The sequence below is a fragment of the Paralichthys olivaceus genome, chromosome 18, assembly GCF_024713975.1.
Source record: "Paralichthys olivaceus isolate ysfri-2021 chromosome 18, ASM2471397v2, whole genome shotgun sequence".
In the NCBI taxonomy this organism is placed as follows: domain Eukaryota; kingdom Metazoa; phylum Chordata; class Actinopteri; order Pleuronectiformes; family Paralichthyidae; genus Paralichthys; species Paralichthys olivaceus.
This window is the reverse complement of record NC_091110.1, coordinates 15,018,788-15,032,666: the sequence shown is the minus strand read 5'-3', so window position 1 is coordinate 15,032,666 and position 13,879 is coordinate 15,018,788. Positions and strand designations below refer to the sequence as shown.

Sequence of the window (13,879 nt, the reverse complement as noted above, 5' to 3'; positions counted from 1 at the left end):
CACACACACACACACACACACACACACACACACACACACACACACACACACACACACACACATCTGTGATACTTAATGATGTGATTTAATGGTATAGAATATTTAGTTGAATAGAAGAAATCTGCAGCCAAACACCAGCAACACATATTAAAACGAGTGTGTTATAATAACAGCCGACAAAATAAAATTCAGTCCACGTCTGCACTCTGCGATGAGTTTTCCTATAATTATACAATCTGAACAAAGAATATGAGGTTAGTTTCTGTGTGAAATTGTGTGAGGATGATGAAACACTTCAGGTGAAATTTGCACAGCCGACAGAAGAGTGAGCTGCGTAAATGGATGTTTTAACCTTCTGTTAATATAAAACAGCTACGACTGAACCTCTCCTTTCACCAGAGGCTGTGCTGGGAGACACGATATTCCAATTATCACAATGTACACGACACATGACTCTGGGTGAGTGAGAAGCTTTAACCCTTCAGCGCTAAGACAACAAAAGTTAATGTAAAACATATGAACGACACACATTTTGTTTGTTGTCGCTCTCGTCTGGACCAGTCGTGAACTGTGTAACGTATGTTCTTGTCCCTTATTTTTTCTGCTTGCAGTCATATTCCCTTGTGCTCAAACTGTGCACGTGCTTTTAGATATTTTGTTGTTTGGACTGGTTGCCAGCGCTCCAGCGTCAGCTCGTCTCCTCTCGTCTCATTGTCAGCGTGTTCGCTTTCCTTTCGATGAGAAGCCACTGACGCAATCAAGCAACCAAACAAACTACACCTGTCATCTGGAAAATTTGAAAGACTTGTTGCACAAAAGAATCTAAGCACAGAAGAAAAAATCCAAGAGCAGAGGAAAGATCTGAGAACAGATTTTTCAGAAAAAGCTTGAGAAGAGCTGGAAATCTGTCGCACAGTTTGAGCACAAGCAGAGCAAATCTAAGCATAAGTGTGAGCGCAGGGGTTTGAGGGAAAGCATTACACAATCTGAAGCCATAGAATGTAATTAAATAGGGAACCTTGTGTTTTAGTGAACCAAACAATTCAACTTTCCTTTTATCGAGATTATCGTCTATTAAATGGTAAATATGCTACAGAGGCTCTTGTGATTGTTTGTCATTACAGTATGTTCCTTCATTACCTGGTGGATTTAAATATTATGCAACACATAAGAAATAAATATGTACATGAGTCATCTCTCACAAGCAAAGGGATAATAGGATGCTGCTGTTTCTTGTTGTAATTTTCTCCGCGCCTCAACAAATTGTTTTTTGTGTTTTCGTCAGATGTTTCCTCAAACGTGGAGAAAAGAGAAGTGTAGTGAGCGGGTACAAAAAAAAAAGCATCTCTGGTTTTCAGGGCCATTTGTAGTTTCTCTTCTTCAGTGACCCAGCTTCTGGTGGTTTGTATATTTAATTATAGTACAACTCTTTAAATGCTCATTGCCCATTTTTAATTGAAAGTTTATTATTGGTTCAGTATCTTTAGCAGCAAGAGGAATATTTTGTTCCAGCTTTTCTGAAAACGCTTCTGATGTCTTCATGTTTCCTTAAAGGGCACAAAGAGGATTAAGTGTATGTGGATGTATGATATTTAATAACTGAGGTTTTTTGAGGGGAAATAGCTAAATGACCTTTTGTTTTTTTGGTTTGAGATTTCTTACCAGTGATGCAGTAAAAGAGCAACAGAGACAGTTCACTGGAGGATGCATTCAGAGACTGAACAATGACAGGCTCATATGTGGTATCATGTCGACCGTGCATGTGTTTTGTGAAGATTTGATTAATTTCAAATGTGTGATGATGAAGCTCTTTAACCTGGATTTGTACTGTTCACTAATCCTGAGGCCCTATCTCATGGAAGGACACAAAAATTACTTGTAGGCTAATGCGCATGCTAACAAATAAACACACAAATACACAAAAATGGCAGCATGCTGTCCCGATCAGAGTTTGTTACCATGGTCCTTTAAGACAAAGTATGGTGCTGACCTGATGGTGATGCTGCATGAAAACTCAGAGGATCACCAAAGTTATCACGATTCCATCAGCGGAGACATTTCACTTAAAACCTCAAGGTGGAACAAGGTTGAGATGATCATGCATCTGACTAATACATCCATTTAACTATTTTTATATGTTGTGCTGACATGATGCATGTTCCTTAATTACCTCCACCAACAGGATAACACAAAAACCACTGAACAGATTTCTGTGAAACTTGGAAAAATTGGACATGGACCAAGAAAGAACCCATTCAACTTTGGTGTGGATCAATGCAAAGGGGCAGTTCTGGGATTTTCTTTAACATTGCAAAATATATATATATATATATATATATTTACAATTTCACAGATTGTCCAAAAATCTGACATATTTAGAGGACTGATATCTTGAGTGTGTACTTTCGTGTGGCTTGATGGAATCTAAGGGGGCTGTTGGGCCTTGGTGGAAGTATGTGCTTCTCTGAGCCATTCTAGTTTATTTGTATTTTGTTTTACACTTTGTTTGCATGTACATAATACATGCACAGTGCACTGCCATGGCTTGGGGGGAACATCAAGACCACTTCTGATTTCTGCCCCCGAGGCCCATAAAGTCTGTAGCGTGGCACTGGACTAACTGAGTCGCATGTTTGGACACAGGAGCCACCAACACATCAGAAGTTGTGATGATGAAGATGAGCATCAGGATCAGGTTAACACTTAGATTCAGAGCTACAATGAATAACAAACTGTAGCCTGCAGCAAGTCATAAAACATTCCCTTTTGTTTTAGGGGAAAATAAAAGATTAATTCATTCAGCTTCACTTCCTATTGCTCCTCTTTTTTAGTCCGGATACTAAAAAAGAATTTGGGTTTACACCGTGAGAGGCAAGTCACCCCCACTTAACACTGACACGTCTCCCATTGTCACACAACGACAACAGAGCAGCGCTGACTAATCGCGTTTAACGTCTTTGCTCTTAATCCTTTGAGACGCGTAAATTACGCACGACGCGCGTCCTGGATTGACAAGTGTCCGAGTGGGCTGAGTGGGCGCTGAGCACCCCCACCTCCCCACTTTGCCTCCTCTTCCTCCTCCCTCCCTTTTCCTTGAATCACTCTGTCCAGAAAGACAAACTCATCCACTCTCACTTTCCGTGTGTGCGTCAAAGAGCGGTCTCTGCCGCTCGGGACTAAAGAGCACGCAGCAGCTTTCATTTTCCAGTGCTCGCTCGATCGGTCGGGAGGGAAGGAGGGAGGAAGGAAGGAGGAGAGCTCGGGCTGTTTGCAGCAGGGATACCACCTCTGATGGACGTCATATAGGAGCAGATAACACTCGTATCTAATTGTTTCTGCTATTGGCGACAGTTACGCATGCGAGTGCCAGTTTCGTGGGGAGCAAACTTGCAAACGCGTCTTGGTGCACCACCGGTTTTAATGTGTTTTATGTGTCTGCGCTCGACAGTGAGGTAGACTTGTCCTGGCACGGTTTTCGTTTTACCGGCGTGGGGTCGAGCCCGTGGATGCAGGTGCCGGGGGTCGGTGCGTGAGCCCCGCAGGATCAACCTGTCATAGGGGGGCGACCATGGTTCCTCCAGCTGTTCCCAAGTGGATGAGGAATATTTCTGCGGAGATGCTGCTGCTGCTGCTGGTGCAGATTCTGTGGCTTTTACCTGAGACCGGAGCGGCTCCTTCTCTGAGCTCAGAGCAGCTGGACACAGGGGTGGTAAGTTTCACACCTTTCCTTCACAAGTTTTTCTTCTACTATCAGTTTTGGACACGATTGGAGGGAAGTTGATCCACTTGGTGTCCAATTGGGCGCATGGGATGTGAGTCTCTAGCCTACCTCTCCATCAGAAAGCGCAGTTTCCCTTACTTTTCGTGCTCGGAGGCGGACTTGACTTGAATGTTAACACCTCCAGTGCACGGCTGAGCCCGGCGTTGCAGGCGGCATGTGATGGGCAAATTAAAACAGGAATCCCTGTGGTGGCTGCAATGCAATAAATGAATAAATGTATTTTGCCTCGGCGGAATATCGACCTGCTCCACTACTCAGCTGCTGACATTGTATGTGCGCTGCGCTGATGAATGGCAAACCAGGCTCAGTCACTGCCAGCACAGTGACACACACACACACACACACACACACACACACACACGACGAGGACGACATTGCTCCAATATATCTATTGTCAAGTTTAAACAGTCACTTGGTTTAAAATAGGATGTTGGCTGAAAATGAGCAGATGATCCAAGAAGATAGATAGATAGACAGACAGATAGATAGATAGATAGATAGATAGATTGACAGATGGATAGATAGATTGACAGATGGATAGATAGATTGACAGATGGATAGATAGGTCAAGAGATATGTACTTTATTGATCCCAATAAACATGTTGTATGGCAATTGATCATATTTTGCGATAACTGCTGATAATGTTTTACCTGATGTCAACACCAAAAGGGTGTGAGCTGTGAAAATAGTCGTTTTTAACCAATTCATTCTAGCAGTAAACAATAATTATGAAAACTTGGCACATAGAAATACATTTGTAGGATATTGATGTAATTTGTGAAGCTTTACAGTAGTTTAAAACAACTGGAATCTTTCTAACCCTTCCAATTAACTGCATCCGAGCAAGAAATGAAGCTGTTCCAAAACAAAATGTGTCATCTGTAGTTTTAATGAGCAAAGCACCTGCAGATAAAATATGTATTAATTAGGCACAACGTCTTAATTTACTGTTTGGCTGTCAACACAAGTTCCTCATTTGCTTGCAGATTTTCTCCACATTTTTTGCTGAGGTAAACTGGTCACATCCACATCTATCTATCTATCTATCTATCCATCCATCCATCCATCCATCCATCCATCTTTTTATTTCTCTACCACTTCCATTGTCTCCCCAGTGGTTGTGTTGCTGCCTGCAGACATCTACTCATCTCCTATGTCGTACTTGAATACACTCAGCTGCCGACACCGTCCTCCCCTCCTGCTTATTGGGGACAGTCACATGGTTTTGTGTCGGAGCCTCTGAGTGCACGGAGACGAGCACTGATGCATCTACAAATGTCATCAGGAAGCGGTTACGATGTGCAAAGACGTATGAGTGTGGAAGATGACGAGGTGAAAGGGCAACGTCTGCGGGGCGAGCTGGTGGAGTGTGCAGCAGATTAGCTCATTTGAATAAAAGGATTATTGTAGCATTAGTCAAATACAAGTTAGATCCACAGCCTCAAATCTGCTGCCAAATATATTTGATACATTTCCTCATCATTTAAGTCTGTTGTTTTTGCACTGAAGATCCAACATGTTGGGCGGACGGCTGCGTATGAGCCGGTGCTTGGTCAGGCAATCCTTAAAGCTGCCTTGATACTATGTCATCCCTTATCGAGCTGTGCTAGAGAGTGTGAGTAAACACTTGGCATCTTTCCTGTGCAGCAGAAACAGAAGCTGTTTTCAGACATGCTCTGAAGTCCGCACTTTTCCTGAAGCGTTGTGAAGCGGCTGTATGTGAGAACACAAATGTCAGTTTTTTTGTAACCAGTTCTTTAGAAAAATCCGAGTGAGAAGACGGCAAGAAAAACTAATATGAACTATGAAATATGAACCTGAAAGAATACAAATGTCTCCAGAACGTGTCCGACTCGGACAATCTCCTGTTGCTTCTTCATATGTGAAAGACAAACTTCGGAAAAGGCCCAGAAACAAATATTCTACTCCATGTGACAGAAACCAAAACAATAGGCTGCAAAAGGCTTAAAGCTGCAGAGAGCTGGAAATCATTTGATCCTGTGTTCCAATTCATTGCTTAATGCAGGTTTAAATATAACAGATGTGTTTTCACGGCTCCATTTTTAAAAATGACAGATTAGCAAATGTTACCTTTTCACATTCATTTTCGCTTTTCAGCTAAATTTAGCCCTGAAGGCACATCTTTCAAATTGCAAATCTGTCTCAGCATTTTTGCAATTGAGAAGAACGGAATTTGATAGTTGCCCGCAACTAATGAGTATTTTCATTAGTGGCTAATCTGCCAATGATTTCCTTGAATAATAATTTTATAATGAAAAATGGTCACACCCAAGGTGAAGTCTATTTTCAGCTCCGATAAGACGACTCAATAAAAGCGTGTGTGTGTTTTTGATCAAAAACCTTCACCTCATTATTCTTCCTCAGATCGAATGGCATCGTAAACCACAGTCTTATAAAAGGTCACAACAAAGGCGGACGCAGGTTTTTTTTTTAGGGTACTGATGAAACTGGATGGGCAGACAGATGAGCACCGGCGTCCCCTGTGTCCTGCTGATTGACTTTTAAATAAGACTTCTCCTGCATTGATGAAATCGCTCTCAGCTGCAGAGAGCAGGTGGATAATTTGTTGTTGAGGCTTTTGTGTGGATTCTCCCCCATCTCAGCCTCGTGTTCATAACACCGATACGTCTGGGACCTAAACCACAAAAACAACCATCTACCCGTCGAACCGTGTCCTGATCTCCAGCCCCGCTGCTCCAGAGTCCCATCACACTTCAGAGCCGCTGTGCTGCATCTCTTGGCTTCTCCTCTCACTTGAGCTCTGCATGCATCCATATCTTTTTAAACAACTGTAGGCAAAACTGTAATTAACCGAACCACAAACTTTAGCATAGCTCTGAGGCATCCAGTTTTCATTTTTGCTGTTATCTAGCGCAGCAACTTGCAATTTAAGCATTGGAGGGAGCTGCGACGTCACAGCTGCAATGTAATCCACGCTGTTTTCTGCTCATTGAGTCATTTTACTCCCAATGGCTGTTTTCTGCATTAGTATGGAATGACTTACAGTAGATACTCAAAGGATTATTTGCCTTCCGAAGAAGTACTGTGCTTTACAGTGAGGTGATGAGATCGGCTGCTGATAAAAGCACCATAAATACTATTTAATCTTGCAGAAAGTGACCTTGACGAATGTCTCAGTTGCATTTAATCTTTCACAGTGAGGAGAATTTAATTTTGCTCGTGTTTTTGGTGTCGAAGGAAAGAAAACCAGACGAGGAGAGAGGTTCACGCACGATTGGACGTCTGCAACCGTCTGTTTCTAATCCTCTCCTCATTTTGCTTTAAAATTTCCTCAATGAGGATACCATCTGGTCTTGTGTCCAATGGATTGGAAAAAAAAAAAAGCCTGGTAGTTGCCACCCACCTCCAACCACTCTCCAGACCTCATAATACTGTCTTCTCATGCAGCTATAGCCTGGTTCCAATACCACCACCCCTCATTAGCTCTCTCTTGCCTCTCAGAAATGCGTATTTTGCCAGTATCCTATTCTATCTTTCAGTCTCCCCCTTCAAAAACAGTCAAGATAGGAGGCTTTCTTCTACCAGTGCATCACGGTTCTTCTGATTGCACCCAGAGGCTCAGGCTTAGAAGGAGCTCAAACAGAAAACTGGATGCAGGGTAAAAGGAAAAGATGCAGGGATTGTTGCACTGAAATAAGTAATGAGCCAGACACAGTCAAGAAAAGAAGTGCATATGGAATGAAAAGGGAAGACGGTACCTCAGAGCAGCTCGTCCCAAAACAACGTAATGATTCAGGTGGAGATCTCACTTTGGGATGTCGAACCCGTGAGATATTTTCACTTAATTGTTCTAAGCAGCTGCAGAAGCATGAAAGTAAAGGTTCTCTTTTCACTGTCATACATTTAGAACCGCAGCATGACCTTTCTGCCTGTGGCATCATTTCCCAGAGCTTAAATCCAGGAGATGACAGAGCAGCAGCATCGAACGCATCACTTTGTAATGATTGACAGAGAGCACATGACAGTGTGGTGCATAATGTACAGCTTCTCAGGCAGAAGGAGATGTTGTGGAAACCGAGCAGTCGTTCAGTCCGCTCTTATTGAATCTGTCATCGCAGCTTTGCAGGTTTCTGAGGAGATTGTCAGACTTTATATCGTCTGCACTAAAAGACTCAATAAGGATGTTAATGGGTCTTTATTGGCTGCGAGGGACAGATGTGCAGCAGCAACGCTCGACAGTTTTAGTCGGTGACACCAGCAGCTACATTTGGATGGTTGATAGACAGAACAAGGATTTGTGGTCAATAACCAGTTTAAGTAGCATGTGATGGATTTAGGGCGTCACAGTAACGATCTGGCTGCTGCTGCTCTCTTTACCTTAATGTCTCTACAGCCCAGGTGAGGTTTTTGATATGACAACTGTATTCCCTCAAATAAAAGTTGACATATATACTCAACTAAAAACATGGACTCTACGTAAGAAGCTGTGCCTCTTCAGTGCAGCTCGGCCTAAGATGGTTCTTGGTTCTAATCCCATTAGGCCTTTTCTGTGTAGAGTCTGGACAGTGGGAGGAAACCAGAGTACATGCAAAGACATGCAGATGGACTTCAAACTGTCCGAATGATTGTTTGCCTCTGTATGTTGTAAGCCCGCCTCTCGCCCACCGTCATCTAAGCTCTCCCCGTGACCCTCAAAAGATAAGCAGCATAGATAATGGATGGATGTCATGACTTTAGAACTGTGTGTGTTTCTGGTCTTTGATCGTAGTGGTGAACTCTATTCTTCTACTGGTGCCCTGGGGGGAAATGTGTTGTGTGCATTTCAGAGCAATATGCAAATAAAGTAATTCATTCTCTCTCTCTCTCTCTCTGTTTGACTTTATGAAGTAGTAAAATGAGTGAATAATTAGTGGAACAATGCTGCTGTGTCTCAAGAGGTCTGCGTAGTTATGAGTTCTCTTGCTTTTTAAGTCTGGATATGTAAAACGACCGTTTGTCACAACACAGTAGTCAAACCCCCGTCTGCTTGTGTTTGATTTAACACTAGTCAGTGATGTTTCCCCACAACAGAGCTGCACGCGATGGTGCATTTTCCATTGGCTTAACTGACTTCATTACTTGTGCAGGCCCACTCCAGGGCTCCCCATATAGAAAACCTCAAATCAGCTCCATGTGGACAGTTCTATTTTAACCCCGGGAGCCCGGCCCCTCGTCGCTGTCTTCAACCAGATCATGGTTTCGGTTGCCACTGCCGCTCAAAGGCCCGACTAAATCTTGTAATTACGGTGGTTTCTGGTGTTGCGCTGGCTTGCACGCTGAAGCCTAAAATAATCTATAGTGCTGCCAACTGAACTGCCAATAGACGGCTTTAATAGTACGATCAAGAAAACCCCAAAGCAGCAACAAAGCTACTCTGAAATTGCTTGCAGAAATTGGCAGCACTATAATAAATGTGGTTTTTGTGTGTGTGCACGTTCAAGTCAGTATCTTCTTGTGAGTGTGTCATTATATAGTGTATAGTGTACATGTATGTGTATGTGTGTGTGTGTGTGTGTGTGTGTGTGTGTGTGTGTGTGTGTGTGTGTGTGTGTGTGTGTGTGTGCATCACTTGCCGCATGGTGATCTCATAGTTTGTCTCGTTAGTATTTGTCATTTCTCAACAAGTCACAGCGGAGCGGATGATGGCAGGAAGAAAAAGGGAAGCGGATGATCGCTTATCATCTTTGGAGTCAACTTAAAGACCGTTGTGTTTGTGATCCCGTTTCTCTGCAGGTCCGAGTGAAATGAAGAGAATTAGACCAAGAGAGATTGAGTGGGTGGCAGAGATAAGCGACTCCGTATCAGTGGCAATTATGTCCACTTTCCTTTAGTTCTGTGTTGATACTCAACTTCTTATCAAGTGAATATAATGAGCTGCTAACCGGCTGCAGAATTTTAAGTAGAACGCGCTATCTAGACTGGGTTTAATCCTGAAGTCGGGTCAAAGTAAGGGATATAGGACCATGCTTAAAAATAGAGTCAAACATACAGAGACACATGTGAGCGAGCACATGCGTGTGTGTGTGTGTGTGTGCAGTGTAGACATGCCAGTTGGCAGCATTCCTCAGCTAACACCACAGGGACATTGTCTTGTTTGTATGGATCACTATAGCAGCACATGGCAGCGCTTTCATGGCGTTCGTGTGGGCTTTCATTAACTTCACACAAGGACAGGACATAAATACATGAGCAGAATGTATTCCAGCCTAAAGTTTTGAACTCTGGAAGTCACAGGAATAGAAAGCATCTCTGATCTCTATACAGCTACACAACATTGGGCTGTTATTATAATCATCAATATTAATAATGCAGAAATACATTATTATTATGTGTTATTATAAACTGGCCATTACAGTTCGCCCCCATATTCGAATGGATGTTGACAGCCCTGGTAAATTGCCCTTAGTTTCTGTAGCATGCATTTGATTGAGATTTTCCATATTATTTAAGGTCGCTGAGGTTAAAACCAATCTGCATGTGGTATGGATTAACTGTTTTTTAATATGTCTGACCTTTTACTTTGATTTCTTAAAGCTGATGCGTTGAAAAACTGCAGAAAGACTTCCTCAAGTGTGAGTGGGGGAAATAAAACCTGTCTCAGATGATCACGAGAAACATTTGCTCACATAAAAACAGTAGAACATTTTCAGAACATTGTCCTTGAATTCACCAGGAGGATGATTCCAAACAGATTGTAAGATTGTAACAAATAGATATCGACCGTGATGTTAAAGGCTTCCATGTGTGTGTCTTGATGTTTGTCGATGTGTTGGTGTGCATCTGCCTTCTCCTTTATCCTCACTATCAAGAGGCACTGGGCGAGCTTTATTCAATCCTTGTGTCTGAGGGCTTTGGCTCGATGCCACACCACATGAGCGCCCACAGAGACAGGAACTTCAAAGAAGGTTCCTTCCCTCAGCGGAGCCACTGGAAGTTATGCCTGTTAAGTTAAGCCCCAGTTACAGGGGGCTGTTCTAATTGGCCTCATCAGTTTGTTTATCTTTAATCGCTTGCCGACATTTCCTTAAGTAGCTCACTCTTGTGCACTCAGTCACACAACATGATCAAACTGTACACCCACCCATTAATGGTGGATTTGTGTCCTGACATCACCTATAAAGGGTTCGATTGCACTTCTTGTCTTTAAAGGATGGATTTTGGGAAGCGGAAGAAAATGCCTTCTGTGCACTTGGGCTCAGTTCTCGTTTTGCTTCAGTGGCTTTGCGTCATCAGCCAGGACATGTCGCTTGTCTCCTGCAATAATGCACAGGTTAACTTGTGCACAGCACGGGCGCCTTTGTGCCAAAATAAGTCTTTAGTGCATCTTGCGGGCCTTTGTGAAAGGGAAGTGAGTTGTTGATGGCAGAGATGGAGAAAATTGTGCAAATAAAAAATCAGACCAAAAAAGGAAAAGTCAGCTTTCGTCATTCCGAACATTACATGGATGTGCCTGTTTACTATTTCACGAGGGAAACCCTGAACCATGATTAGCAATTATAAAAGCTGCATATTTGCTGATTCATGTTTAAAATGTGTTTTGTCTGTCTAATCGTCTGTAGAAGGGAGCACTTATAAACACACACTCTAACACACAAGTCGAAACACATAAATCATCTTTGATGTGTAAATTTGACCCTGAACACTTTATACACAAACCAGCAGTTAACATACTTGATTAACTAGACTCAGGGGCGGGGAACGTCCGGCCTCCAGGCTGTTTGCGGCCCAGAAGAGTTTGATCTGGCCCACGAGACAATTCATTACTACTAAAAAAAAAAACACACACCTCAGCAATACCAAAAAAATCCTCATGACAGCAATTATATTTTTCTGCGATAAAAGCAAACAACATGAAATAGTAGACTCTCGTGTTTCAGGGTGGTCCCCTCTGGCTGTGCGCCTGTCAGGTCACGGTCAGGGTGAAGAAAACCCACAGTGTTCTGTCAAGAGAAGAAAAGGAGGTGGAGAATATCCTGCTTTCCAAAAGAGGTTTTACAAGTCATTACTTTATTATTGAAGTAAAAGACGAGCCAGCATCTCTGGATTGTGGGGACGATCGCAGTGATAAAATAAAGGCCAAATCTCAAATGTCATTACAGCAGGAAACATTAAGTCAAACTGGATGAGTCCCAAAGACAAATGCATTTGGATAGTGATGAAACAGTTTGTCGGAGTTTGGGTTTAGAGCAACATATTCTGAACAGCACAAGGTTACACAGGCATGTTTTGTGGTTTTGGGCTCAAAGCTTATGATTCAGAAACCTTGGAGAATGTGTAAAGGAGTCGTATTTCTGCTACAGAGCTGCTAGAAGTGAATAAAGTGAAACGGTTCCCATACGTCAGTCTGTCATGAGGATCTGTTACTGATGTGGTGCTAGATATTCCTCTCTAAACAACAGATACATGCCCACCTCACAGTTTTTGTGTGTTGGATCGTTGCTAAGTTTAAAGAAGGAAAAACTATCTTTACCAGCCATGCACGATAAATGTGAGGATTTGCATTAGAGATCTGAATTGCATCATCACTTCCATCTGACATCGGCTGCCGCTCCTATGAGAAGCAGTTCCAGCCATTGCATTAGAGGTTAGTGTGATATATGTATTCAATAATATTAGTATGGCCCTCGAAGGATGTTTTTAAAAATTGAAATGGTCTTATAGGCACAAAGTTCCCCACCGCTCCTGCTTTCTTATTGCAGTGGATGAAAAATATCTTCTGCAACGTCCAGCTTCAATCTGATTTCCCCCTCTCCTTCACTTTCTTCTCCTCTTTCTCTGACTTGTCTGTTTTCTTCAAACCATTAACTGTTTTTCTTCTCTCTCTCTTCTTTCATCTGCATCTGTTTCTCTCTGTTATTTCCTCTTTTATTTCTGTTCCTCTGCTAATTTTTCTCCGTCTCTCTACCTTCCTTCCGTGCCGCCTGCAGGAACAGGCAGGAGTTGTGTCTCAGCTCCCTCTGTACAACCAGCTGTTCCTATAAGCCAGGGATTAAATGATTCACTTACAGTCATATTTTAATCCTGGTCGTCACGCTCTCGCACACACAAACATGCAAATTAGGACAGATTTTTCCTCCCAAGTGTCTCGGAAATGACATTCGCACCTCGACCTGAATGGGAACTGGGACTGCAGTCAAGTTCCTGCTTAGGAAGGTTTCAAACTGAGTGAAATGACTCTCATTAGAAGTGGCAGCCATTAAAAGGCTGCTCAAACTCATTAATAGCTAAGGAAAAGTGTGTCAATGCTTCCTTTCATATCTCCTTAAACAAATATATGCTGGACCTTCCCTTAGGAAAGGAAATGAGAAAACTGTCCCTCGATTCCTTGCAGCTTATTGACCCATGTCAATAACATCTGCTGTTGCACAATCACGCACGCTGATTTAAGTGCTGGTGGATTGTCTTAGCGCTGCAGGTTCCTGTCACCTGAATCCTTAAGAATTCTCCTTTTCTTGAGCCCCTGACATGCTCCATCAAAAGCAAAGGAAAGAACAGGAAAGGTGGAATGGGTGGATGTACTTTTTTTGTGGACCATTCAACACGATCAGCAGGATGTCGGGAATAAAAGCTCATCCGTCACGATGCACTGTATCGTTTCATCAAGTCAGACTTGTGTCCCATTACATGCACATTGTATCTGCAGCGGAGCAAAACACTGCCTGTGATTGAGTGTTTCAGCAGGTGGCGCGTGTGCCATCTGCCTGTAAAACAGGGAGCTGGAATCTGACTGATGACTTCTCATCGTACGCCGTGCTTCTCTCCATCCTCTTTCCTTTTGGCTGCAAGAAATCACTGGAAAGTAGTTCAATTATAACTCAATTTAATTGAAGACAAAGTCTGCTTACATAATACAATAATGAAACAAAAATGTCAGTGCCATCCTCTGCAGCCAGAGCAGCAGTTCCTTTTCAGTTTGGATTGGGCACGTTTTTTTTTGAGACAACATCTCTCATTTATATATTTCGCATCAGAGCTCCTGCTAAGAAAACGGCTGCAACGAGCTGACACCAGTTTTCTCGTCTCATCTCTTTTTTGCCTCGCTGCAAAGATCCTGATAGCTGCTTTGAGATGAAGC

The 13,879-nt window shown here is 42.7% G+C and overlaps 1 protein-coding gene across 1 annotated transcript in view; it reads left to right on the top strand.

Annotated features, from left to right (window-relative positions):
* Positions 1-3,058: 3,058 nt before the first annotated feature.
* Positions 3,059-13,879, top strand: part of LOC109626003 (matrix metalloproteinase-17-like) — a 52,052-nt gene continuing 41,231 nt past the window's right edge. Inside the window, exon 1 of the mRNA XM_020081653.2 lies at positions 3,059-3,709. Within this exon, the coding sequence (XP_019937212.2) occupies positions 3,569-3,709 (141 nt within the window). The 5' untranslated portion in view covers positions 3,059-3,568. The remainder of the gene's footprint in view (positions 3,710-13,879) is intronic.